Source organism: Procambarus clarkii, chromosome 54, assembly GCF_040958095.1.
Source record: "Procambarus clarkii isolate CNS0578487 chromosome 54, FALCON_Pclarkii_2.0, whole genome shotgun sequence".
Classification (NCBI taxonomy): Eukaryota; Metazoa; Arthropoda; class Malacostraca; order Decapoda; family Cambaridae; genus Procambarus; species Procambarus clarkii.
Genome location: NC_091203.1, coordinates 19,144,667 through 19,172,456, shown reverse-complemented (window position 1 = coordinate 19,172,456; position 27,790 = coordinate 19,144,667). Strand labels below are relative to the sequence as shown.

At 50.7% G+C, this 27,790-nt stretch overlaps 1 protein-coding gene across 7 annotated transcripts in view; it reads left to right on the top strand.

Annotated features, from left to right (window-relative positions):
- LOC123771277 (transmembrane protein 245) overlaps positions 1-27,790 on the top strand; it is a 449,452-nt gene that overhangs the window by 329,103 nt on the left and 92,559 nt on the right. For all 7 annotated transcript variants that reach the window (XM_069305159.1, XM_069305161.1, XM_045763753.2 and 4 more), the window contains 2 exons: positions 3,483-3,613; positions 22,896-23,070. In XM_069305159.1, the coding sequence (XP_069161260.1) occupies positions 3,483-3,613; positions 22,896-23,070 (306 nt within the window). The remainder of the gene's footprint in view (positions 1-3,482; positions 3,614-22,895; positions 23,071-27,790) is intronic.

The following is a 27,790-nucleotide window of genomic DNA, read 5'->3' as shown; positions in this document are numbered from 1 at the left end:
CTTTTGGTACATTTACCTGTATTGAGGAGGTTTTTGCACTTTCTAGGGTGATCGTACTTACATGTTCCATTTGTTCTTCCCGATATCCCATGTTTACAGGTAGCCCATTTGTAATACCAACAGATTTTGGGTCCTTGTTTTGTTTGTTTCCCTTTGCCAGGGACCGCACTCTGCTGCGGCGTCCCCGACACTGTGCTCTGCTCCGGGGCCTGTGACACCACGCTCTGCACCGGTGCCACCGCCTTCGGCTGTGGTCTCATCTGTATCTGTTTCTGGGGGACTCCCGGGTCACCCTGTGGTTGCTCGAGGGTTTGTGCAGGAGCCTAAACTTCGCAATGTTGGTCTACCCACCGGGTCGTGTTTGGCTCCGTCGGCTGTTCTAGTTCCTTCGGGGACGTCCCTTTCGCCTCTCTCGCAATCGCTGGGTTCGACCCCCCAGGGGCCTTGAGTTGCCTGCTGCGTTGCCGGCTTCCTCTTCGGGTTTTTCAGGGTTCAGTGCCTTGGCGCCTGCCTGAGCCCTCGCTCGATGTGTCTACGGACGCGTCGTCTCTAGGCTGTGGCTTTGTGACCAGTGCTCACCAGGTCGGCCAGGGGCAGGGGGCTTCGTCGGGTCCACAGCACAGTGCGGGAGTTCACGGCAGTGTGGTTTGCGCTTCGGAGGGTTTGGGCCGCCCGCAGATCGACGATCTGGCTCCATTCGGACTACTCTCCAGTGGTTCATTGCCTGTACCGAGGGGGTTCGATGGGTCCTTGGCTTTTTGGGGTTGGTTGTTGCGAGTGATTCGTCTGCTGAGTTCTCGGGGTTTGGCTTTCCTGGCAGTTCACGTCAGGGTGGTGTCCAACGTCCTGGCGGACAGCCTGTCCAGGTTCGTGCCCCTGTCCACGGAATGGACGGTCGATACCGACTCCTGCCATTGGCTCTGCCGTACGTTTGGGAGCCCGGAGGTAAACTTCTTCGCGTCGGTGTGGTCGAGGCGTCTTCTGGTTTACGTGGTGCCCTCCTCCGACTGCGAGGCTGTTGGGATCAACGCCTTTTGGCAGGACTGGTCGAGGTGGGGATTCCTGTACCTCTTTTGCCAGGTTCGGCTGTAGCTCCTGGTCCTGGCTCGCTTGGAGATTTACCAGGGTCAAGTGGTCCTCTTGGCCCCGTGGTGGCCAGCCCAGCCATGGTTTCAGGTGCTGCTTGCTCGGTGTCCGAGCCCGGAGGTTTTTCCATGGCTCTGCCCCTTTCAGGAGATCGGACCGGTCCGGTATGAGACTGGTTCGCTCTTCTCCGCAAGTCTTCGCGATTGCTGTTTTTGACTCGTGTTTATCACCATCTTTATGGTGAGCAGGTGGCTTCTTTGTTGGTTTCTCGCCTGCAGGTTTCCTCTCTGCGGCAGTATGAAGCTTCCTGGCGGTCCTTCTGGTTCTTTTTGGCCCTTCGTCGTCGTTCCTTGCTTTCGGTTCGGGTGGTGTTGTCCTTTCTCTCTTGATTGTTCCAGGACCGTCATCTGATGCCTAATACTGTCGCCTCGTATCATGCGGCGCTGGCAAAGCCACTGCGGCTTGCTTTTGGTATCAATGTTAGAACTGCGCCGTTTCGCAAGCTGTCTCGTGTGTCGTTTCACCTCCGGCCTGCTTGTGCGTTGCCTGAGCTGTCCTGGTCTTTGGATAGAGCGCTCTCCCATCTTTCTTCTCCTCGGTTTGTTGTCCCCCTCGGTTCAAGATTGCTTTGCTAAGGCCCTTTTTTTCTGTTGGCATTGGCCTCTGGGGGTCGTGTGGCAAAGCTTCATGTTCTTCTCAGGCACAGAAATTTTTGCTCCTTTGGTCGTGGTCATAGGCATGTTCGTCTGCAGCTGTCTCCCTCTTTTCTGGCGAAGAATGAGACTGCTGCTTTCTGAAGGGGTCCTTGGGTTGTTGATGCTTGGTTTGTTGGGCCGGGGGTTCACCATGTGTTGTGTTCAGTTGCGACCCTCCGCCGTTACCTGTGCGCCGTGGCTTCTGTGTCAGGGATGCACTTCGGGTTGATTCGGTTTCCCTTCTTCCCTGTTCGCGGGTTCGGGTCTCTCAGGTAGTCTGCAGGGCTATTAAATCTAGGCAGCCTGCGGTCTACCCCCCGTGCCCATGACGTTCGTAAGTTTGCTGCCATCTTCGGCAATATGTCTTGGGCTGACATTCGGGCATGGGGATTTTGGCGGTCGAACAGGGTCCTGGCTGCACACTACCTCGTGAACGTTGCTGATCCAGTCGGGCCTGTGTTGCTTTAAGTCGGTGGATGCAGCCTGTTGTCTCGACTTCGAGTTGAGAAGTGGAGCACCGCCCGCCTCCTAGGTAGGTCCCCTTGTTTTCTTAAGTAGTCTTTGGTGAAGTAGCTCCGGGAAGCCGTAGGGGTTCCCCCCAGAAAACCACCGTTGAATGTAATGAAATAAGTGATTGTAACCTATCCACCGCTGCCCACTGGATGGGGGGGCAGCGTGCAGGACAAACATATTATTTGTGACACTAGCTCTCCACATATGTCAGTTGCTTAATTTAGAAACTGTACTTGTGGTCGATCTCGAACCCACTGTTGATGTGACGACTTATACTGAATTTTATAACTAGCTCATCAAAATTGTAACTTGCATAGCTAAATGAATTGTGGGGTTCAGTCCCTGAGCCCATTATGGGCCTCTGTAACCCTTTCCACTACCACCACAAGATGGGTATGGGGTGCATAATAAATGAACTAAACTAACTGAAACGCCATTTTCTGGGTGAGACCCAGTGGCTCCCTGACATCCCTCCCTCCCTCCGGTCGGTGGTTTTTCGCGTGTTTTGAAATCCAGCCTCTGAACTGGGGTGTGGATCATCAGCACAATAGGTCTGGGGCTACCCTTCCCCCCTCCCGGGGAGTGGAGAGCTGCGCAAACAGCGGCGCGGCTCGTGTGACGTCATGCTTGTTGGCTCGTTTTTCTTTTGGGGTGTTCTGTCCACTCGTTTGTCAATTTTCATTGTTAACCAGAATAGGGGTTTGTTTTGTGGCGCTTACCTTTCTGGGTGCCTGTCCCAGTCGATGGCAGATATAGAATGCTCCAAATAACATGTGCATTTCTATGGGCCATTGCTCCACGTGCCTCTGTGAAGGGGGCCAGGTTCTGGCTCGTGGTCCCCGGTACGCTAGAACTCCATCCACATCGACTGATGCAAAATACTTAGCGTATCCATATCAGCCATGGATAACTCCGGCAAGCCTCCAGGACTTGCCAAGAAAATAGTGTTTCGTTACATTCAACTCTGGTTTTTTACATGCTTTAAGTCATTTATAGGCATTATATAAATGTGTAGTTATTTACATGTATCATAGTAGCATTCCATCAGTCTGGAGTTGCACTCTGGTTATCGGTCTTGAGAGGCCACTCCAGGGTGCAAAGCCAGGTTGAAACGGGGGTGTTTTATTTTTATCATACTAGTCAAATAATCACTGACAGTTATTATAACAGTAACACTCAACTTTTCAGCTTGGGAAAGGCTGTGGAGGATGCTGTGAATGGGGTGTTCATTGCCTCTCTGAAGATGGGTGCCTTCTATGGCATGTGGACCTGGCTTCTACATTCTCTCTTCTCTACAAATATTGTTTACATTCCATCAGGTACGACAATACAGAATTCTCCACTTTGTGTGAAGAGAGACATGTTTTTAATTGTGTGCATTCAAAACAATATGTTGGAGTGATGCTGGAATGCATAGCAGTAGCAGTGATGCTGAAAGGTGTAGTGTGGCAGTGATGCTGAGGAGTGTAGCAGTAGCAGTGATGCTGAAGGGTGTAGTGTGGCAGTGATGCTGAGGGGTGTAGCAGTAGCAGTGATGCTGAAGGGTGTAGTGTGGCAGTGATGCTGAGGGGTGTAGCAGTAGCAGTGATGCTGAAGGGTGTAGTGTGGCAGTGATGCTGAGGGGTGTAGCAGTAGCAGTGATGCTGAAGGGTGTAGTGTGGCAGTGATGCTAAGGAGTGTAGCAGTAGCAGTGATGCTGAGGGGTGTGGTAGTAGCAGTGATGCTGAAGGGTATAGCAGTAGCAGTGATGCTGAGGGGTGTAGTAGTAGCAGTGATGCTGAGGGGTGTGGTAATAGCAGTGTTGCTGAAGGGTATAGCAGTAGCAGTGATGCTGAGGGGTGTAGTAGTAGCAGTGATGCTGAGGGGTGTAGTAGTAGCAGTGATGCTGAGGGGTGTGGTAGTAGCAGTGATGCTGAAGGGTATAGCAGTAGCAGTGATGCTGAGGGGTGTAGTAGTAGCAGTGATGCTGAGGGGTGTAGTAGTAGCAGTGATGCTGAGGGGTGTAGTAGTAGCAGTGATGCTGAGGGGTGTAGTAGTAGCAGTGATGCTGAGGGGTGTAGTAGTAGCAGTGATGCTGAAGGGTGTGGTAATAGCAGTGTTGCTGAAGGGTATAACAGTAGCAGTGATGCTGAGGGGTGTAGCAGTAGCAGTGATGCTGAGGGGTGTAGCAGTAGCAGTGATGCTGAGGGGTGTAGTAGTAGCAGTGATGCTGAGGGGTGTAGTAGTAGCAGTGATGCTGAGGGGTGTAGTAGTAGCAGTGATGCTGAGGGGTGTAGCAGTAGCAGTGATGCTGAGGGGTGTAGTAGTAGCAGTGATGCTGAGGGGTGTAGCAGTAGCAGTGATGCTGAGGGATGTAGTAGTAGCAGTGATGCTGAGGGGTGTGGCAGCAGCAGTGATGCTGAGGGATGTAGTAGTAGCAGTGATGCTGAAGGGTATAACAGTAGCAGTGATGCTGAGGGGTGTAGCAGTAGCAGTGATGCTGAGGGGTGTAGTAGTAGCAGTGATGCTGAGGGGTGTAGTAGTAGCAGTGATGCTGAGGGGTGTAGTAGTAGCAGTGATGCTGAGGGGTGTGGCAGCAGCAGTGATGCTGAGGGATGTAGTAGTAGCAGTGATGCTGAGGGGTGTGGCAGCAGCAGTGATGCTGAGGGATGTAGTAGTAGCAGTGATGCTGAGGGGTGTAGTAGTAGCAGTGATACTGAGGGGTGTAGTAGTAGCAGTGATACTGAGGGGTGTAGTAGTAGCAGTGATACTGAGGGGTGTAGTAGTAGCAGTGATGCTGAGGGATGTAGTAGTAGCAGTGATGCTGAGGGGTGTAGTAGTAGCAGTGATGCTGAGGGGTGTAGTAGTAGCAGTGATGCTGAAGGGTATAGTAGTAGCAGTGATGCTGAGGGCTGTAGCAGTGATGCTGAGGGGTGTGGTAGTAGCAGTGATGCTGAGGGGTGTAGTAGTAGCAGTGATGCTGAGGGGTGTGGTAGTAGCAGTGATGCTGAGGGGTGTGGTAGTAGCAGTGATGCTGAGGGGTGTAGCAGTAGCAGTGATGCTGAGGGGGTGTAGCAGTAGCAGTGATGCTGAGGGGTGTAGTAGTAGCAGTGATGCTGAGGGGTGTAGTAGTAGCAGTGATGCTGAGGGGTGTGGTAGTAACAGTGATGCTGAGGGGTGTAGTAGTAGCAGTGATGCAGAGGGGTGTAGTAGTAGCAGTGATGCTGAATTGTATAGTAGTAGCAGTGATGCTGAGGGGTGTGCTAGTAGCAGTGATGCTGAGGGGTGTGCTAGTAGCAGTGATGCTGAGGGGTGTAGTAGTAGCAGTGATGCTGAGGGGTGTGGTAGTAGCAGTGATGCTGAGGGGTGTGCTAGTAGCAGTGATGCTGAGGGGTGTGCTAGTAGCAGTGATGCTGAGGGGTGTGCTAGTAGCAGTGATGCTGAGGGGTGTGCTAGTAGCAGTGATGCTGAGGGGTGTGCTAGTAGCAGTGATGCTGAGGGGTGTAGTAGTAGCAGTGATGCTGAGGGTGTGTGGCAGTAGCAGTGATGCTGAAGGGTATAGTAGTAGCAGTGATGCTGAGGGGTGTAGCAGTAGCAGTGATGCTGAGGGGTGTAGTAGTAGCAGTGATGCTGAGGGGTGTAGCAGTAGCAGTGATGCTGAGGGGTGTAGTAGTAGCAGTGATGCTGAGGGGTGTAGCAGTAGCAGTGATGCTGAGGGGTGTAGTAGTAGCAGTGATGCTGAGGGGTGTAGTAGTAGCAGTGATGCTGAGGGGTGTAGTAGTAGCAGTGATGCTGAGGGGTGTAGTAGTAGCAGTGATGCTGAGGGGTGTAGTAGTAGCAGTGATGCTGAGGGGTGTAGTAGTAGCAGTGATGCTGAAGGGTATAGTAGTAGCAGTGATGCTGAGGGTGTAGTAGTAGCAGTGATGCTGAAGGGTATAGTAGTAGCAGTGATGCTGAGGGGTGTAGTAGTAGCAGTGATGCTGATGGGGTGTGGCAGTAGCAGTGATGATGAGGGGGTGTGGTGGTAGCAGTGATGCTGAGGGGTGTAGCAGTAGCAGTGATGCTGAGGGGTGTAGCAGTAGCAGTGATGCTGAGGGGTGTAGCAGTAGCAGTGATGCTGAGGGGTGTAGCAGTAGCAGTGATGCTGAAGGGTGTAGCAGTAGCAGTGATGCTGACTGGTGTAGCAGCAGCAGTGCTGCCGAGAGCCAATAATTACCAAGTGTATTTACAGGATGAACGCGTTGTTCATGGTGTGCCCTCTATCTAGCACTCTCATATAATACAGAGCACCACTTGGTTTCCGAACCCCTTGGGGACGAGACCCGTCGGTTAACATGTAAGTTCGTATACGAGAAATAGAGGGGAAAAAATAAACTAGAAATGTAAAAAGAAATTTTTCCGAAAAAATTCACGAAAAACTCTAGGGGAAAAAATTGACAGGTTCATAGCGTAAATGCGACTGTGTTTTGTTTGTACTCACCAATAAGTGAAGTCCTGATCCGCTTTATAAAAGTCCTTAATTGTTCCTAACTGATTATTAAGACGTCTGGCAAACATCCTCTGGATGTTTCCTGCCAGCCTGCAGGCACATCCTGCCTAAAATATACGATGATGTACTGTACATTTAAGAAACAAATCTGGGTCACAGGTCTGTGGAGTGTGGTTAGGCTTACGGAGTCAGCCGGTCCCTCCCCCACCACCGATACACCTCCCCCTCTCCCCCCACCCCAAACCCATACACACACACACACACTCAAAGGTCACGTGGTTCATGGTTCACTTCAACACCCATATATCGCTTCCTGCCTGCCTGCCTCCTTCCCAGCCTGCAAGCCTGCCTGCCTGCCTCCTTCCCAGCCTGCAAGCCTGCCTGCCTCCTTCCCAGCCTGCAAGCCTGCCTGCCTCCTTCCCAGCCTGCAAGCCTGCCTGCCTCCTTCCCAGCCTGCAAGCCTGCCTGCCTGCCTGCCTCCTTCCCAGCCTGCAAGCCTGCCTGCCTGCCTGCCTCCATCCCAGCCTGCAAGCCTGCCTGCCTGCCTGCCTCCTTCCCAGCCTGCAAGCCTGCCTGCCTGCCTGCAAGCCTGCCTGCCTGCCTGCCTGCCTGCCTCCTTCCCAGCCTGCCTGCCTGCCTGCCTGCCTGCCTCCTTCCCAGCCTGCAAGCCTGCCTGCCTGCCTGCCTCCTTCCCAGCCTGCAAGCCTGCCTGCCTGCCTCCTTCCCAGCCTGCAAGCCTGCCTGCCTGCCTGCCTCCTTCCCAGCCTGCCTGCCTGCCTGCCTCCTTCCCAGCCTGCAAGCCTGCCTGCCTGCCTGCCTCCTTCCCAGCCTGCAAGCCTGCCTGCCTCCTTCCCAGCCTGCAAGCCTGCCTGCCTCCTTCCCAGCCTGCAAGCCTGCCTGCCTCCTTCCCAGCCTGCAAGCCTGCCTGCCTGCCTGCCTCCTTCCCAGCCTGCAAGCCTGCCTGCCTGCCTGCCTCCTTCCCAGCCTGCAAGCCTGCCTGCCTGCCTGCCTCCTTCCCAGCCTGCAAGCCTGCCTGCCTCCTTCCCAGCCTGCAAGCCTGCCTGCCTGCCTGCCTCCTTCCCAGCCTGCAAGCCTGCCTGCCTGCCTGCCTCCTTCCCAGCCTGCAAGCCTGCCTGCCTCCTTCCCAGCCTGCAAGCCTGCCTGCCTCCTTCCCAGCCTGCAAGCCTGCCTGCCTGCCTGCCTCCTTCCCAGCCTGCAAGCCTGCTTCCTTTCCAGCCAGCCTGCCTCCCTCCCTGCCATCATGCTAACGGGTAGTGTGTGTTAGGTTTATCTTCGGGAATGAGCCGGTCTCACCCCCACCACCAACAAACCACCTGCCCCCCTACATCCCATCTCTCAAGGTCACGCGGTTCAACCGCGTGACTACCACTCACTCCCTGCTGCGCCTGCCTGCCTGCCTGCCTGCCTGTGCCTGCCTGCCTGTGCCTGCCAGCCTGCCTTTCCCTCCCTAATTCTCACTACTTCCATCCCTTCCTGCCTACCTCCTAGCATCTCTCCCTACCTCCCCCTCACTCTTAGCATCTCTCCCTACCTCCTAACATCTCTCCCTACCTCCCCCTCCCTCCTAGCATCTCTCTCTCCCCCTCTCTCACTGATTTCCCCCCCCCCCCCCTCTCTCATACTGCCTCCCACCTAAGCTCCCTCATCCATCCACCCACCGTCAGCCATCACTGATGCAATGCGTGCATTTGGAGCCAACATGGTGCACAGATGTTTCTTGATTGTGCAGATATGTAAAACAAAAGCACAGAATGAACATTCCAGCCTTATGGCAATTCAAAATAATAGGAATAATAGGCCGTGAATCTGTGAAGTCACAGCGGGCAAACTGGACCATCTCCCACCCACCACAACAAGCCGGCGTGACGCTTGGCGGACCCCTTCCTACCCGAACTTTGTTCGGGTAGCATGACTCCCCAACCCCAATCGGGAAACTGGAAGTTTCGGATAACTAAAGTTCGGAAACCAAGTGGTGCTCTGTACTATGAAACAACTTACGGTTTGGTCCACCACCACCTCACTAAACTTGTTCCCACCATCTACCACTCAGTTTGTAAAAGAAAACTTTTTAACATTTTTCTGTGGAGAGCCCCTACGGCTCCCAAGACTTACCGGGCTGATATGTATGTATTGGACCATGGCATCAATCGATGGTTCCTACCGGGAACCACGAGCCAGAACCTAGCCCTCTCTCTCAGAGAGGCACGAGGAGCAATGGCCCGTGGAAACACTTTGTATTTGGAAGCATTCCATATATCATTGACCGGGGTTTGGTACCCAGAATGGTAGGCCTAACAGAACAAACCCCATTTTCCGTGCAGCTTTTCCTACCCCCCCACCTTCCCCCCTCTGCTCCTGGTTCCCAAATGTCTGAAGGTTTCAGAGTCGGGGCAGGGTTTAGATGGTGTCAAGACGAGTGGCTTCGGGGACTGTCCCTTCCAGGTTGGCGATGGAGATATTCCAGCCTGCTCCTCCCACTGGTCTTACCAGTGGACCCTCTTTTTCTCAGCCTTTCCCCAGAACTCTGCCTTTTCTTTAGGGGCAGAGGGTGCAGAGGAAAGCTCTGCCCTTGGTCCTGGTGTGGAGGATCCCGGTCCTGTCTGGGGAGGAGTGAACTTGGGGGGGGCTTGAGCCCTGTTTGACCCGACCTAGGTGTTGGTACCCCTCACAGCAGGGCTTGTTGTTGCAAGGGGAGGGGTTTTCTTACTCCCTTCTTTTTTTTAGGTGATCTTGTCTCACAGTCTTGTGTTTACCAACTGTGGTTCGAAAGTAGTTTTCTTCGGGACACCAGTTTTGGGCCCAGTGCCTGTGCCATGTTTGCTCTTCCAACTACCAAGCCTTCGACCCTCGGTTTCCTGTCCGTTTTCTGACTGTTTTTAGCCATGTTTTTTTTTTTTATCAGGGTCATGTGCCTTGCCCTTCTTTCTTGTATTCTTTTTCTGGACGCATGTTGGCACTTTTCATTTCCGTGGTGTGTTTTTCGCCGGCGAATGTGGTAGGGCTCCAATGGGGGCCCCTAGGACTCCTAAGTCTCCTTGGCCTGAACTAGGAGGGATTGCTTTGGTCTGTGGCTCTTTGGGGCTTGTCGCTTCGAGTGGCTCATCTGCTAAGTTTTCGTTGTTTAGCTCTGTGTGTGGTTCACATCGGGGGGGGGGGTGTATCCAACGTTCTGCCGAACGGCCTATGTCGGTTCATCCCTCTGTCCAAGGAATGGGTGGTCAATGCTGACTCTCTCTTTCCAGCTCTGCTGGACTTTCGGGCGCCCAGACATGGTCCTCTTCATGTCGGCTAGGTCTCGGTGTCTCCCAGTGTGTGGTCTACCCTTGTGCCCATAATGTTCGAACGTTTGCGACTCTTGCTGCTGTCTTTGGGAACATGTCTTGGGCTGACATTCAGGCACGGAGGTTTTGGTGGTCGAACAGGGTCCGGGCCACCTGTTATCTGGAACGTTCCAGGCCCTCCGCGGTCTTGTGTGGCCTTGGGCCATTGGTTGCAGTCAATTGTCCTGTCTTTGTCATGAGGCATGCGGTGCTTCCACCTCCCGGGTAAGTCTCTCTTTTACTTGTCTTTGGGTATCAAGCTCCAGGGAGCCAACGGGGCTACACACAGAAAACCCGGAGTTGAATGTAATGAAACCCATTTTCTGGGTGAGCCCTGGAGGCTTCCTAGCACTCTCCCTCCCTCTGGTTAGTGGTTTTTGTTCTGTTTCCTCAGTCTCTGAACTGGTGAGCTTGCAGCCGGCTTGGGAGAGGGGAGGGGGGCATGAATGAGCGGCGCGTTGGTTAGATGACAATGCTTATTGCCTTGTTTTTCTTGGGAGGAGGGGGAAGTTCTTGGGCTTCAATTTTCTACCAGTTGGGGTCTGTTTTGGGAGGCTTACCTTTTTGGGTGCATAACTCTGGTCAGTGGCAGACATAAATATACTCTCAAAGAGTTGCAGTTTTCAGAATTTCATAGGCCATTGCTCCCTGTGCTTCTCTGAGGGGGCAAGGTTCTGGCTCGTGGTTCCCAGTAGGCAGAACTCCATGTGACTGAAGCCCCAGACTAATACAGCATATATCAGAATGATAGCTCCAGGAAATCTCCAGGGAGCCTCCAGGGTTTACCCCAGAAATTGCTTTTCATTACATTCAACTCCGGGTTTTCTGGGGAGAGCCCCGTGGGTTCCCCGGAGCTATTCAGGCTGATTTGGATATATTAACCTTCTGGCATCAGTTAGTGTGCATGGAGTTCTTGCCTACTGGGGACCATGAGCCAGAACCTGGCCCCCTCAGAGAGGCATGAGCAGCAATGGCCTATAGAAACCCTCGTGTGGTTGGGAGCATTAAACAAACTCCTATTCTGGTGAAAATATTGCTGCCGAAAGCCGAATGAGTAAACAGAACTCCCCAAATGAAAATTAGCAAACAAGCATTATGTCGTCACGTTGCCGCGCTGCTGTCTGCGCAACAACCCTCCCCGAGAAGGGGAAGGGGGAGGCCCAGACCCTCGCGCTAGCAAGCCAACCGTCAGTTCTTGGCTGATGTGATACTGGCTGGTCATAGGCCTCTAGCTTCTGCTTTGATCTCTTTAGAGGCGGGGGTTGGAGGACGGCTTGTCTTTTGGTCCTTGGGGGTGAGGTTTCTGTGGTGGGGGAGGGGTTGACTTGGGGGCCTTGGGGCCCTTTTTGACCCCACCTGGGTTTTTGTACCCTCGGAGTGGGGCTTGGTGTTACAAGGAGAGGGGTTCTCTTTTGCTACCTCCTCGTACGAATTGGATTTGTAAGCTACCCCACCCCGGGTTCGGTTCCGTGATCCAGTACTTTCCTCGGTCCCGTCCTTCCGGAGGTTTTCGGCTTCCTGCATCCCGTCTGAATTCCCGACCTGGATTATGCTTTTGTGTTGGATCCGCGTTCCTTCGTGTATGGATCTTTGTGACCGTACTGGGTTCGTTTTGAAGTTCTGGAGTTGTCCTAGTTAGCAGACTACCTACTCTTCTCGTTGGAGGCATGGCATACATTCTTGTCTTCTCTGTCGGTCTCGCGCGATTGAGAGGAGGGAGGCTCGGATGGCGTTGCAGGTTTTTCTGGGAGGCGAATTTGAGCATCTCGATGCATGCTTATTCGCCCCTGCCCTTCTGTGAGATGTTGGTGTAATGCAGCTTCATGTGCAGGTTCCTTCCCTTTCAGCTGCATTGGTCGCAGAGGATTTGCGTACGCGTGGCCTGCTGGCTTGGCCCTGTGTTTATTCTCCCTCTTCGAGTTGTCCTCGGATTGGCTGGAATTGGGTGTGGAGAAGGTCTGGGTCAGGTGCGTTGCCCTCGACAGTGCGTGCGTCATCTGCGTTGTTAAAGCTGATCGCTCTGCTCCTTTGGGATGCAGTTTCGCGACCTTAAACGGGTCCCGAGATTTGCTTCTTGTGTCATGTGTCGGCAGCAATGCTCAGTTCTTCCTTGGAATCCACTTGGGCCCTGGCTCTTAGGTTGTCTGCCTTTCTGTGGGGAGCCCCTACTGCTCCCTGGAGCTTATCGGGCTAATGTATGTTACATTAGACTGGGACATTAGCTAAGGAGTTCAGACCTACCAGGGACCAGCGCCAGAACCTGGCCCCTTCAGAGAGGTTTCAGGGAGCAATGGCCCTGGAAAACCCCCTTGTGGTTGGGGTTTTCCTTATCTGCCATCGACCGGGGTTAGGCACCCAAAAAGGTAGACATAACAAAACAAACCCCACATGGTAAATAAAGCTAAAACAAAAAAACGAACAGAGAGGTAGAAACTGCCTACAATCCCAAGGAAACAAGCAAATAAGCAAACATCACACTTTACTGCCATGCCGAGTGTCCGCGCAGCCCTCCCCGCCCTGAGACGGGGAGGGGGAGCCCCGGACCTACCGCGCCGGCTGCCTAGCATCAGTTCGTAAGCTAATGTCAACCGGGATAGACGCTTCTCTGGCCTCAGTTTCCTAGGCGGTGTTTGCCTTGTGTGGCATTCACTGCCGTGTATTGTGTTGTGCGGTGCCCAGGAGTACCTCATCAGTGCCAGGGCTGCATGCGCTTAGGGGCTTCCTTCCCTAAGTGCCCTGTGAGTACTGCCCCTGCATGACAGGGTTATCTTCCCTGGGGCGTTCAGGAACCATTCCCATGTTGTTGCTGCTCGGCATTTGGCTCGCCCTTGGGGTCAGCTGGGACTTGGGACCCTTGTTTGGCCCTGGAAAGGGACTGATATTGTGCTGGTTAGGGCGTCAAGGTGTTGTGCGACCTGCCACCTAAGTGGCAACCGGTTCCTGTTGCCTCTGGAGATGGTGTACTTTTGCGGGGTTTTTCTTTTGTTTTGGTTTTGGTTTCATTTGCCTGGTGGGGGTCTGCCTAGTGTGACTATAGTTCCACTGGTAGTGATTGGTGGCCCTCTGCTAGGCCCCCGCGATTGTACACGTCGCAGGGATTTTCAGTGTTGTCCTCTACCCCCCTTGTTATTTTTGGGTTTCTTAACTGGTTAGCAACACCTTGCCCGGGCTTCCCGTAGCAGTCAGCCTACGGGCCTTGGAAACCCCTGTCGGGGCTAGGTGGACCATTGAATGTGTCTTCCAGGTTCCAACCCGTCTTGTACAGGATCGTTGGTTGCTGTGCCCTTGTCTCCAGGTGACAGTCGCCACTTTTACCTCCGTCCTGTTGCCTGTTGGGTCACTAACACCTTGACCCCGGAGTCTTGTGAGAGAAATTCTCTGTTTGTTCTCCAGTTCTCTCCTGATGTCATTACTGTTCAGAGTATAGGCGGCATCCGTGTTGCAAGCTAGGTTAGGTTGCTGCTACACGCTAGGTTGGTTTCCCACTCGGATGCCCCAGGGCAGCCCCGTTTTGGTTAGGTGCTGTTCACCCCTCTCCCGCCCTGTTCCCGGCTCCGGACTGTCTGCGGGTTTCGGGGTTTAGTTGGGGCCGAGACTCGGGCAGTTTTCGGGGGCTGCCCCGTTCGGGTTAGGGACGGACGTTTTCGAGCCTGTTCCTCCTGCCAAGGCTTCTGGGTCTTACCAGCAGCCCTTTCTTGCTGCCTTTCCCATGGACTCTTCCTTTTCTTTAAGGGCGGAGGGCTTGGAGGACAGCTCTGCCCCGGGACCTCTGTTGCAGGTTTCCGGGGCTGTGGGGGATGCCTGCCAGCAGTTCTGGGGCAGTTTGCCCCTGCCTGGGTTTTCTGCTTCTGGGCGGAGTTTTTCGCCCATCCAGTCTCATTGCTTCCCACATTTGCTGGCGTGTTTTCGTATCTTTAGCGTCGCTCACAGCCCTCTGTTCTGGTGGCCATTTTCTTCTGCCGGTTTCCCGGCGTGGCCACCAGGGCGACGTTGCGGTTTGTTTACATTCGTCTGGGTGTGAGTGCGAACGTCTCGGGTGAGTTTTTCACCTTTTTCAGGGGTTTTATTCTCCTGTTGTCATTTCTTTGCTTTTCTGGTGTTTTCTGTCCGTTTCCTGTTCCTCTGGGAACGTTCGAGTGTTTATTTTACACTGGGTTTTCTGTTTTGTCTGTTTTGGATCTGGGCCCTTGGGTTTGGGCTCAGTGTCCCTGTCTGTTATGCTTGCTCCCACACCTTGTCCCACGGTTTTTGGTCTGTTTTGACCGTTTCCCTGGGGGTTATGTCTGGGGGCTGTGCTTTGCCTTTCTGTGGTGTATCTCCGCCAGGAAATGTGGTCGCAGGCACCCTTACCCGCCTGCAAGGCGTTCACGGTGGATGACTTTCGGCAGGCCTGGTCGAGGTGGGGGTACCTGTTCCTCTTCTCTCGGTCCAGCTGTTGCTTCGGGTTCTGGCTCGGTTGGAACCCCCTTCCCCCCGAGATTAGTCCTTATGGTCCCTTGGTGGCCGGCCCAGCTTTATTTTCAGATGCTGCTTGATAGGTGTCCGAACCCGGGGCATTTTCCCGCGGCTCCGCCTCTTTCGGCAGGTCGGATCAATCCTGTACGTGACTGGTTCAACCTTCTCCTCGGCTCTTCGCGTCTAGTATTTTGACGCGGGTATCACCATCTCTGTGGTGATCAGGTGGCTTTGTTGTCGGTGTCCCACCTGCGAGCTTCATCTCGGCGACAGTATGACGTTCCTGGTGTTTCTATGCACTTTTTTTCTCGCTCTTTGTAGGTTGTCGTCTCTTTCGCATCGAGTTGTCTTGTCCTTTCTTGGGTTTTCAGGACTACAGTTATTTGATGTTTCTTACTGTCGCCTCGTTTTGTGCGGCGCTGGCGGAGCCGCTCCGGCTTGTGTTTGGGGTGGACGTCACATCTGCCCAGTTTCATACGCTTTCTCGTGTTTTGTTTCACCTCCAGCCTGCTCATGCGTTGCCTGAGCCGTCCTGGTCCTTGATCAGAGTGTCTTCTTATCATCTCCTCAGTTTGTGGTAGCCCCTTCGGTTCAGTTTTCTGCTCTTTGGTACTGGTGGTAGGTTTGTACGTTTTGCAGCCTTTCTCTGTCCTTCTGGCAACGTTCGAGACAGCTGCTTTCCGGAGGGGTTCTTGGGTTATTGATGCTTAATTGGTTCGGCTGGGGGGTCCTGTGTTAACCGGTTGTGCTTTTTTGCCGTTACCTGCTGTTCCGTGTCTAGGAATGCGCTTTGGGTTGATCAGGTTCCCCTCGTTCCCTGTTTCAGGTCTCGGGTCTCCTAGGTCGTCCGCAGAATTTTAAATCTTCCAGCCTGTGGTCTGTCCTTGCGCTCGTGCTGTTGGGACGTTTTCAGCTTTTGCTGTTCTGTTGGTGACGTCTAGGACTCATTTCGGGTGCAGGGATTTGAGGGTCGCATAGGTTCTTGGCCGCCCATTCTTTATGCTCGTGTGCTCCTGTGCATTCTTGTTGCCTTGGGTCGCAGGCTGCAGCCTGTTGTCTCAGCTTTGCGTTGCGGGGTTTGTGGCGGCCGCCTCCCGGGTCAGCTCTTTCTTTTCCTTCTCTTCGGGTATGAAGCTCCAGGGAGTCGTAGGAGCTCCCCACAGAAAACCAGTGTTGAATGTAATGAAACGCTATTTCCTGGGTGAGCCCCGGAGGTACCCTGGCAACCCTCCCTCCCACCGGTCGGTGTTTTTTTTGCATTGGTTGTAGCTTAGCTTCCGACCTGATGCTAGGCAGCCGGTGCGGTTGGTCCGGGGCTCCCTCCTTCCCCTCTCGGGGCGGGGAGGGCTGTGCGGACGATCGGTGCGGCATTAAAGTGTGATGTTTGCTTGTTTCCTTGTTTCCTTGGGATTGTAGGGAGTTTCTACCTCTCTATTCGTTTTTTTTTTTTTTTTTTTTTTTTTACCATGTGGGGTTTTTGTTATGCCTACTTTTCTGGGTGCCTAACCCCGGTCGATGGCAGATAAGGAAAACCCCAACCACAAGGGGGTTTTCCAGGACCATTGCTCCCTGAAACCTCTCTGAAGGGGCCAGGTTCTGGCGCTGGTCCCTGGTAGGTCTGAATTCCTTAGCTAATGTCCCAGTCTAATATAACATACATTAGCTCGATAAGCTCCAGGGAGCCTCTGGGGCTCACCCAGAAAATAGCATTTCATTACATTCAATGCTGTTTTTTTGTCCATTGCTGTTTGCAGATTCTGTGAATTGTGCATTGTCTGCAGGCATCTTTTGCTAATTGCCGTCCTATGTCAGACTTGTTAGTCCTCCGGGGAGCTCATGAGGGAGGCCTTCCTGGAAGGGTCATGCCAGGGCTCGGAGTTCGTCCCATCGTGGTAAGCCAGTGGCGCCAGATTCAGCACAGGGGCAGTTTTCGGTATCGTCTGTTTCTGTTCGACGCAGGTATCGCCCTGTGCACCGCTTAGGTTCTCATGAGGTGCCTGGCTCTTTCGCGGTTCATCCCATTGACAGGAGCAGCTTGTCTATGTCATTGACATTGACAAGCCTACCCACAGGAGGATGTGGGTAGGCTTGCTATGTTTGCTCGCATCTGGTTTCACAATTTGTGTGTCTTTCGGGTCATTTTGTGCAACCTGCGGTGGCGTTGGGTGGCTCCTCCTCATTTGGGGGGTTCGGGGCTGGCAGGGCAGACCTCGTCTGCGCCCTATCGAATCATCTTGGAATGGGTTCGCTTGGGCATGGTCAAAACGACCTCGTCTCATGTGGGTTTCTCGCCTATTTCCGGTCCCGAAATGGGACTGCACAGGGCGTTGCGTCGCTTGCTGCATTGCCAGTTTCTTCTTCGGGTTTTTTGAGGTTCAATGTATTGGCACCTACCAAAGCCCTCCCTCGATGTGTTCACGGACGCGTCGTCTCTTGGTTGGGACTTTGACTAGTGCTCACCAGGCCGGCCAGGGACGGTGAGGTCCATTGGGCTCACAGCACAGTGTGGGTGGTCGTGGCTGTAGATGTATCTCCGGAGGATTCGGGTCGCTTGCGGATCAATGATTCGGCTCCATTTGGACTGTTCCCTGTTGGTTCATTGCATGAACCGAGGGGGTTCAATGCGGTCCATGGCTCTTTGGTTCTGGTCGCTTCAGGTGATTCTTTTGCTGAGTTTGGCTCTTCTGGCAGTTCACGTTCGGGGGGTGTTCAATGTCCTGGTGGACGGCCTGTCCCAGTTCATATCCCTGTCCACGGAATGGACGGTCGATGCCAACTCGTTCAGTTGGCTCTGCCAGACATTCGGGCCTCCAGAAGTGGATCTGGAGGCCCGAAGAAGACCAACTGCACGCATAGACGAGATAAAACACCTAAATTATTGGGATCGTCTCAAAGCTCTCCAAATGTACTCTCTATAAAGGAGATGAGAGAGATACCAAATAATATACACATGGAAAATACTGGAGGGTCAGGTCCCAAATCTACACAGTAAAATAACAACGTACTGGAGTGAACGATATGGAAGAAAATGCAAGATTGAACCAGTGAAAAGCAGAGGTGCCATAGAGAGAGCACAATCAGAGAGCACTGTATAAACATCAGAGGTCCGCGGTTGTTCAACGTCCTCCCAGCGACTATAAGAAATATTGCCGGAACTACCGTGGACATCTTCAAGAGAAAACTGGATGGTTTTCTAAGAGAAGTTCCGGATCAGCCGGGTTGTGGTGGGTATGTGGCCCTGCGGGCCGCTCCAAGCAACAGCCTGGTGGACCAGACTATCACAAGTCGAGCCTGGCCTCGGGCCGGGCTTGGGGAGTAGAAGAACTCCCAGAACCCCATCAACCAGATATCTCTTCGCGTCGGCGTGGTCGAGGTGTCTCCCGGTATATGTGGCGCCCTTTCCCCCAACTGCGAGGCCATCAAGGTCGATGCCTTCAGGCAGGACTGGGTGAGATGGGGTTACCTGTACCTCTTTTCCTCAGTTCAGCTGTTGCTCCAGGTCCTGGCTTGCTTGGAGACTTACCAGGGGAGAGTTTCCCTTCTGGTTCCTTGGTAGCCAGCCCAGCCTTGGTTTCAGGCGTTGCTTGCTCGGCGTCCAAACCTGAAGGTTTTCCCGCGGCTCTGCCTCATTCAGCAGATCAGTCCAGCTTGGTACGAGGCTGGTGCGTTCTTCTCCTTGAGTCTTCGTGTCTGGAGTTTCTGACTTGAGTCTAATATCACTTGTATGGGGCGCAGGTGGCTTCGTTGTTGGTCTCCCACCTGCATGATTCGTCTTGGCGGCAGTATGAAGTTTCCTGGTGGTCTTCCTGGTTTTTCCTATCACTGCATAAGTGTACTTTGGTCTCTGATAAGGTTGTCATGTCCTTCATTTTGTGGTTGTTCCAGGACCATCATATTTTGTCGAATACTGTCGCCTCGTATTGTGCGGAGCTGGTGAAGCCGCTCCAGCTGGCGTTCGGTATTGATGTTACTTCTGTGCCGTTCCACAAGCTATCTCGTGCGCTGTTTCACCTCAGGACCTGCTCATGCACCGCCTGAGTCGTTCTGGTCTTTGGACTGGTTCTCTTTTTCTCTCTCTTCCTCCGTGTGTAGTGTCCCCTTCGGTTCAGGATTGTTTTTCTAATGCTCGTTTTCTGTTGGCAATGGCCTCTGAGGGTTGGGTCTGGGAGTTTCTTGCTTTCCTCTGGTGCAGGAGTTTCTGCTCTTTCGGTCCTGGTGGTTGGTTTGTTCGGTTGCAGCTGTCCACTTCTTTTCTGGTGAAGAATGAGACTGCTGCGTTCCAGAGGGGTCCTTGGGTTGTTGATGCTTGGTTGATTTGGCCGGGGGTGCATCATGTGTTGTGGCCGGTTGCGACTCTCAGCTGTTATTTGGTCGGGGATGCGCTTTGGGTTGACCCAGTTTCCCTTCTTCCCTGTTCCCGGGCTCGGGTCCCGGATTCTCCCAGGTCGTCTGCAGGGTTATTAAGTCTAGCCAGTCTGCGGTCTATCCTCATGCCCCACGACATTCATCAGTTTGCTTCTTTGGCTGCCGTCTTTGACAACATATCTTGGGTTGACATTTGAGCACGGGGTTTTTGCAGGTCAAACAGGGTCGCTGTTTGACCATTTGGCCGCTCGCTACCTTGTCAGTGTCCCCTGGACGTGGTAGGGCCTGCGTTACATTGGGTCGGCAGGTTGCAGCCAGTTGTCTCCACTTTGCGTTGACGAGTGAGGACTGACCGCCTCCTCGGTACATCCCTGTGTTTTTCCTTGTGTTTGGGTAGTTAGCTCTGGGGAGCCGACGAAGCTCCTCTCAGAAACCCAGCATTGAATTTAATGAAACACTATTTTCTGGGCAAGTCCCGGAGGCTCCCCGACATCCCTCCCTCCCTCTGGTCGGCGGTGTTTTTCACATGTTTTTGACATCCAGCCTAAGAAATAGTGGTTAGATAGCCAGCACAAGGGTCTTGGGCTTCCCCCCTGGGGACTGGAGGAGGGGGGGGGGGGTGAGCAGACAGCGGAGCGGCAACGTGATGACGTCATGTTCATTTGCTAATTTTCATTTGGGAAGTTCTCTACACTAGTTTGACTTTTGGTAGCAATATTTAAACCAGAATAGGGGTTTGTTTTTGGGCGCCTACCTTTCTGGGTGCCAGACCCAATCAATGGCAGACATAGAATGCTCCCAACCACACGGGGGTTTCTATAGGCCATTGCTTCTCATGCCTTTCTGATGGGTCCAAGTTCTGGCTCGTGGATCCCGGTAGGCAAGAACTCCATGCACATTGACTGATGCCAGAAAACTGATATATCCAAATCAGCCTGGATAGTTCCCGGGACTCGCCCCAAAAAAGGAATTTCATTACATTCAATTCTGTTTTTTGTAGAGTAGGTAGTAGTTTTTTGTTTTTGTTTTTTCTACAACTTTGTAAAGTTGTAGAAAAAACAAAAACAAAAAACTACTACCTACTCTACAAAAAACAGAATAGAAAAAAAACACCTAGAAAAAATTACATAATAACAGACTGCATGGTTTTCGACATGGAAGATTCTTTGTTACGAATTTACTTAGTTTCTATGATAGTCTTTCTATGATAAAGCCACAGAGATTTTACAGGAGAGAGATAGTTAGTTGACTGCATTTATCTGAACCTTAAAAAGGCTTTTGACAGTTCCATATAAGAGGTTGTTCTGGAAACTGGAACATATTGGAGGAGTGACAGGGAGGCTTTAACATGAATGAAAAATTTTGACAGAAAAATGAAGGCAGTAATCAATGGCAATGTATCGGACTGGAGATATGTTACAAGTGGGGTACCCCAGAGTTCAGTTCTTGCACTGGTAATGTTCATTGTCTACATAAATGACCTACTAGAAGGAATACAGAATTATATAAACATATTTGCTGATGCCAAGATACATGGGAAGATAAGAAACTTAGACAATTATCATGCCCTTCAAGAATACCTGGACAAAATAAGTGTGTGGAACACCACTTAACAATTGGAATTTAATGTGAATAAATGGTATGTTATGGAATGTAGAATATTAGAAAACAGACTACCCACAACCTACAAATTATGTGAAATAGCTTCAAAAAAAATTATGATAGAGATCTAAGGATGGTTCTAGATATAAAACTATCACCTGAGGAACATATAAAGAACATAAAGAAATCCTTAGGAAGGAAATCATCCAACATCTCAGAGAACAATCTTGTAAATTTAATGCAACATGGGTTTGTTAAAAATAGATCATGCCTTACAAACCTGCTCACATTTCTGGAAACAATAACCAGCTATTCAGACAAAGGACTTCTGGTAAATGTACCTTACATGGACTTTGCTAAAGCTTTTGACAAGATACCACATAAGAGACTGCCAAGCAAATTACAGGCACATGGAATAAATGGGAGAATACAGGAATGGATAAAACAATGGTTAAAACAGAAAAAAACAAAGGTTATGCTAAATGGGAATGAATCTGACTGGAGAAATGTGGTAAGTGGGGTACCACAGGGGCACATTTTGGGGCCAACCCTTTTTGTCATATACATCAGTGACAGAGATGAGAATATTACAAGCCATATCATCAAATTTGCAGATGACACTAAAATCTGTGGTAAAGTGGGAAGTTAAAGTGATATTGAGACCTTGCAAAGAGATTTGCATGAACTCCACAAATGGTCAGAAGATTAGCAAATGCTTTTTAATGTCGATAAATGCAACACTGTGCATGTGGGGCATAACAACTGATTGATGAAGAAAAGAACCTTGGAGTCAAAATCCATCCTTCAATGAAAGTTGCACAACAAGTGGGAGTGTCAGTAAAAAAGCCATCCAAACCCAAGGAGTAATCAAGCATTTCTTCACCTTTAAGGAAAAGAAAGTAGTCAATCAATTGTACAAGTCCCCATCTGGATTATTACATCCAAGCATAGAGACCTCATCTTCAGAAAGGCATAGCTGCTCTGGAGAAGATGCAACACCGGGCAACAAAAATCATTCCAGAGCCAAGTCATCTCTCGTATCTGGAACGTTCGAGGGCCACAGGGCTAACAACACTGCAAACCAGGCATGACAGGGCAGATCTCATTGAAACACTTAAAATAATAAACAATTTGGTTGATATTGATCTGGACAATTTCTTCAAAAGGTCAAATGTAACACGCACGAGAAGCAACGGTATCAAGCTCAACAAGCCACAATGTATGACAGAACAGGAGATGCTTTTTCACCCATAAGGTTTCAAACCTAGGGAACCCCCTATTAATTGAAGCCGTAAATGCCAAAACTCTATTGGGTTTTAAAATTCAACTGGAAAAGATCATCAGGGCAACTTGGTGGACCTTTGACAAGCTGCTGACCTCCTGTTCTTGTCGAGGCCACTAGTATTAGTGGCCCTCGGGTAAATTCTGGTAAATTCAGAACATTGAGGGAGGTTTTAGTGCTATGCCTCCCAATTTAAGAATTGCATTTAAATACATGGATGGTGAAATACTAAAGAAATTGTTCATGATCTATGTAAGACCAAAGCTGGAATATGCAGCGGTTGTATGGTGCCCGTATCTTAAGAAGCACATCAGCAAACTGTAAAAGGTGCAAAGACAAACAAATAAATGGCTCCTGGAACTGAATGAAAAGTGCTACGAGGAGAGGCTAGAGACATTAAATATGCTGAAATTTGAAGACAAGAAAAAAGCAATATGATCACTATGTACACTATAGTAATGAGAATAGACAAAATTGATAAGGAAGAATTCCTGAGACCTGGAACTTCAAGAACAAAAGGTCATAGATTTAAGATAACTAAACAAAGCTGCCGAAGAAATACCTGCACTGTATTAGAAAATTCACTATCACAGAGTGGTAGACGGTTGGAACAAGCTATATGAGGCGGTGGTGGAGGAGACCAAAAACATCAGTAGTTTCGAAGCGTTATATGACAGAAAATTGGGAAGACGGGACACCACAAGCATAGCTCTCATCCTGTAACTACACTTAGGTAATTACCAATACATTAAAAGGTGCATTCATCACTGAACTGATAAATAGCAAAGCACACGGTTCTTAATGTGTGTGACTCATATCTATATCTTGTCATAAATAATTCAGGAGATATCAGAATTTGCTTTTTTATGATGAGCCTTTACAGGTTTGAAGGCAGTTTTATTCTGAAGGCAGTTTTACTTGACAAAACCATAGTAGATTATCCTAGTGTGGGGTCCCTTAGGAACAAGTGGTCCAATTGGTTTAAAGCCAATCCTGCTTCAGGCATTGGGCATCCAAGAAATTAAAATAAGTATATAACTTCCAATCTTCTATTTTTATATTTGTTTTATGGCATTTTATTTTGACAGTGCTAGGAGCAGTGTTTGGTGCAGTACCTCTGGTGGGAACTTACTGGGCAGCTATACCCGGAGTGCTGGAGCTGTGCTGGAGTCGGGGTTCTCCGACACTGGGTGCTCTGCTCTTCGGTGCTCAGCTGCTACCCATGTCATGTGTTGACACTGCTATCTACTCTGATATTAAAGGGTGAGCTAATTTTTAAGAAGAAATATAAATAAATCATCTCTGGTAATGACAGGTGCACACAATGTTACTGGGCTGAGTAAATGTTTATACAAAAACACTTTGCTGTTCATGACTGTGTGCATATTTGGTTTAGCCTTGCAATGAAGAATTCATAGCTAGTCCAGTGGTTTACCTCCCCAATTCTGCCCTTTTAATATCATTAACCCTTATCCCCTTACCAATTTTGGGCGCTACCAGCATCTTGAGCCAAGAGCAAATCGCTTAGCAATATTTTACTTCCAACATATACTACAAAGTTACTTTGATTACCCACCTATTGACTACCTGTTGGACATTTTGAGGATCAATGACCCTGTGGCCAGGTCTCTGACCAGGCCTCCTGGTTGTTGGTCTGATCAACCAGGCTGTTCGATATGGCTACTCGCAGCCTGATGTACGAGTCAGCCTGGTTGACCAGGTATCCTTTGAAGGTGCTTGTAGAGTTCTCTTTTGACCACTGTGAGGGGGTCAGCCAATTATGCACCATGTGTGTAGGGGAAGAATATTAAAACGTTTTCAGCCTTTGATGTTGATTGAATCCTTTCTCAGCATGCATATTGCACCTATGCTTTTCAGTAGGGCTATTGTGCACATCCTGCCATGCCTTCTGGTCTTATGTGGTATTGTGTCTGTGTGCAGGTTTGAAACCAGTCCTTCTAATATTTTCCAAATGTATATTATTATGTAGCTCTCCCTCCTGTCTCTGCTCTACAAAATACAGATTTAAAATTTGTAGGTGGTCCTAATAATTTAGATATTTTATTGAGTGAATTCTAGTAGTAAAAGATCTTTGCACGCTCTCCAAATCAGCACTTTCTTCATCTTTGAATGGGGCTGTTAATGTGCAACAATATTCCTTTCAAGAGATCACTAATGTCTTAAAAAGTATCATCATTAGCATGGCATCTCTTGAATGAAAGGTTCTTGTTAGCCAACCTGTCATTTTTTTGCCGTTGTTATGGCAACTTTGTTGTATGTTCTTTAACCCTTAAACAGCAGTTATCATTTTCAGGGGAAACCCCTACGGCTTCCTGGAGCTTACCAGGCTGATATGCTAATGTCAGACTTTGGCATCAGTCATGTGTACGGAGTTCTTATGGGCCTACCGGGGACCACGAGCCAGAACCTGGTCCCCTCTAGAGAGGCAAGAGGAGCAATGGCCTATAGAAACCCTGTTACGGACCCGAGCCCAGTGTCCGAGCACGGAGCTGTGACGACCACGCCATCTGTGCGTCAGCTCCCGAAACCCCCTCCAAATGGACGACGCCATCTAGCGAGGGCGGGATATACCGGCCACAGGGGCTGGTTTCCCGTCTTGATCAACTCGTAACATAGCCGCTGCTGACCTCTGGTGAGGTGACGCTTAGACAGCAATGCCATCTATGGAGTGGATAGGTGGGCGTTTGTGTCTAAGCCTGTAAGTGAGGTGCCCTAGAGTGTAACCAGTACTGATGACGTGTCTGATTACAGAGTCGACCTGGGACTGCTGAATCGGACGGTGGATCAGTCTACCCGAGGCAGCCAGAGTCTCTGCAAGTGTTTGCTGTAGAAGCTGTGAGTCACCCCCCCCCCCTCCCCCCCTCCCCCGGATGAACACTGTTATGTTAGCCTGCCTGTGACGTGGCAGAACCAGGGATTGTCGTACCCGGGGCTGACTGGTGGAGAAGACTAGCCACTGGGGTGTAGCAAGAGGAGAGTGATCAGCGGAATCACACGAGGCTCCTGCCTAGGGCTCGCAACCCTAGTATCGGTCGTGGAGTGGCCTACGCAGCGTAGCTGATTGGAACCTGCCAGCTTCAGGCTGGATTTGTGGTTGAAGGCCTCCACGACGGTGCACCCAGTGGGACTGTGATTTGGCTGGCCTGTGGCCGGGGTAGACTCGTCTAGAGAATCTAAGGATTCATCGTGAGGCCACGAGAAGAGGACCAGGGCTACTCATCGTGAGCACCGTGGAGCATCCCGTGTCTTCGGAGGAAGACGAGTGATTGTAAATAATAAGTGTAGTAATAGCAACCCCGCGTGTGACTGTGATATATTTATTTATGGTGGTGGTAGCAATATATATTTAATTTTGTGTATTTGTATCCCTTCTCCTTTAATTTACTTGCGTTACGGAACACACCCCTTGAAAGCCACTACTAACTTGGGGCCGGATACCCAAACTCTAATAACATCAGAGAAAGAACCCAGTTGCGACCCAATAGGGCCGTAACATAATTGGCATTCCCAGCGGGATACGACCCCTTGTCAAGTATGTTTGACAGGGGTGGTGAAGTGGCGCAATCCCTGTAAATAATTCCCCCTGTGTGTGACTATTAGGACGTTATACGTCCTGTGCGGTGTTCAGTGTGATATGGTGCAATATTGTAGAGTGCGGTGCCCGGTGTAATTACGTGCAACAGTGGCAAGTGAAGTGCTCGGTGCGTTAAGTGCTAAAGTGAAGCGGTGTGTTAAGTGCTAGTGCTCCAAGTGACAATGTCAGAAAAAGTGACCATCGACGATCTGGACGATGTTCAGGCCTTTCTGAACAAGGAGGACTGTCTTGCCAGATTGAAATATCTGGGGAAACAGGAACTTGTACTAGTGAGTGCCTACCTGGAGATCAAGATACGTGCCAGTGATTCCCGTGTGGAGATCTTGTCCAAGGTTCACCGGCATTTGAAGGCCGAAGAGAAAGAGGAAAGTGAGGCACAAGGTACAAACGAAAGTGAGGAAGTAGCTTCCACTGAAAAGGAAGATAAGGCCAGTGACATTGACAGTGATGCAGGTGAGCTGAATATAAGTTTACTTACCGTCAAAATGCGTGCCTTGGAAATAAATCGCGAGATAGAATGGAAGAAATTAGAAATAGAACGAGAATTGAAAGATAAAGAATTGGAGATGAGGCGTTTAGAATTAGAAAGAGAAAGAGAAGAGCGAGAAAGAGAAGAGAAACGAGAAAGAGAAAGAGAAAAGCGAGAAAGAGAAAGAAAAGCGAGAAAGAGAAGAGAAACGAGAGAGAGAAGAACGAGAAAGAGAAGAACGAGACAGGCAAGAACGACGAGACAGAGAGGAAAGAGAGAGACAACATGAGCTGGAAGTATTGCGGTTAGGCGGTGGGAGGCAAAGAATGGAAACAAGTATTTTCGATCCAGTGAGGAACATCAAAATGGTCCCAAAATTCAATGAGAAGGAAGTGTCGAAGTTCTTCGCAGCCTTCGAGAAAGTCTCAGCCTCTTTGGAGTGGCCAAAGGAGAATTGGGCCATCATGATACAGTCCGTCTTGACTGGGAAGGCCCAAATCGCTTATTCCACGTTGTCCCTTGATGACTCTGGCGACTATGACAAGGTGAAGAAGGTGGTGCTCATGGCGTACCAATTGGTACCTGAGGCGTACAGGCAAAAGTTCAGGAACCTGAAAAAGACCTCGGAGCACACTTTCACCGAATTCGCAACCATCAAGGAGCGGCTTTTCCAAGAATAGTGTGCCTCTCAAAAGGTGGAGACCAAAGAAGACCTCGAGCAGCTCATACTGTTAGAGGACTTCAAAGACTGTCTGTCTGGAGACCTGAAGACGTACTTAGAAGAGCAGCAGGTGGAGACCTTGAGTGTGGCAGCCACCATGGCTGAAGAGTACATCCTAACGCATAGGCCTTCTGCTAAATATGTCCCGAGGAATTACCCACGCCGGTTTGACAAACCTCGTCATGACGAAGAGAGACCCGTCCCACAGAGCGCTGTGAAGACGCCCCCAAGTAGCCCTCGAAGGACCAGTCCTAGCAGTCCGAAACACCGGAGTCCGAGGAGGAATATGGTATGTTGGACTTGTGGGCAGAAAGGGCATGTAGCTGCTATGTGCCGAGGCAGAAGAGGTAGCGGCCCACGTAGGGAGGTGATGTTGATGAGCTGTGTGACACCACCAGTAGGAAGCCAGTCTATTCAGGAAGAACGAGGATTGTTTTCCCCTCACACTTCAAGCTGGTATGTATCGAGTGATCATACTGGTAGATCAGTTATAGTGATCAGAGATAGTGGAGCAGCCCAGTCCCTGATCGTGAAAAACTCGTTACCCGAGGGAATGAGTGTGGATGGGAGACAAAAGTTTGTCCTGGTTGGGTTTCCTAGGACGCGGTACGTCGCCCCCTTAGTGCCGGTACATCTTGACTCGCCTTACTTCAGCGGCACATGTGCGTTGGCAGTAGTCGATACCCTACCTATAGCTGGGATTGACGTGATACTAGCCAACGACTTGGTGACAGATTGGAGCAACAATCATCCCAAGATTGTGGACGAGTCAGCCGGAACAGCAAGGTCCGAAGTAACGGCAGGCATTGGTAATATCCAGGTACGGACAGACCCGGAATTAAATATGTTTAATCCTTCCTCTCACCCACAGATCGACAACATTCTAGCAGTCTCTCCTGATTCTTCTCCCGACGAGGAACATGAGGTTAAGGAGGCAGAAGCGACTGAGCGAGAAGAGAGGCCTCGTGTACAAACACCCACGGATACCCTAGAGTCTGGAGTGAAGGCACCTGAGTACTTGCGGTATGGCAAGGTACAGCGTTCATTGAACCGGCCAGCGATTCCCCAAATGTTGGAGGTATGTGAGGTATGTGCGAAGGTTATAGTGCCCTCTTCAGTCCAAACCAGGCTAATGGATGTAGCCGGCTATGGACATTACAGGCTCAGGAAGCTTATC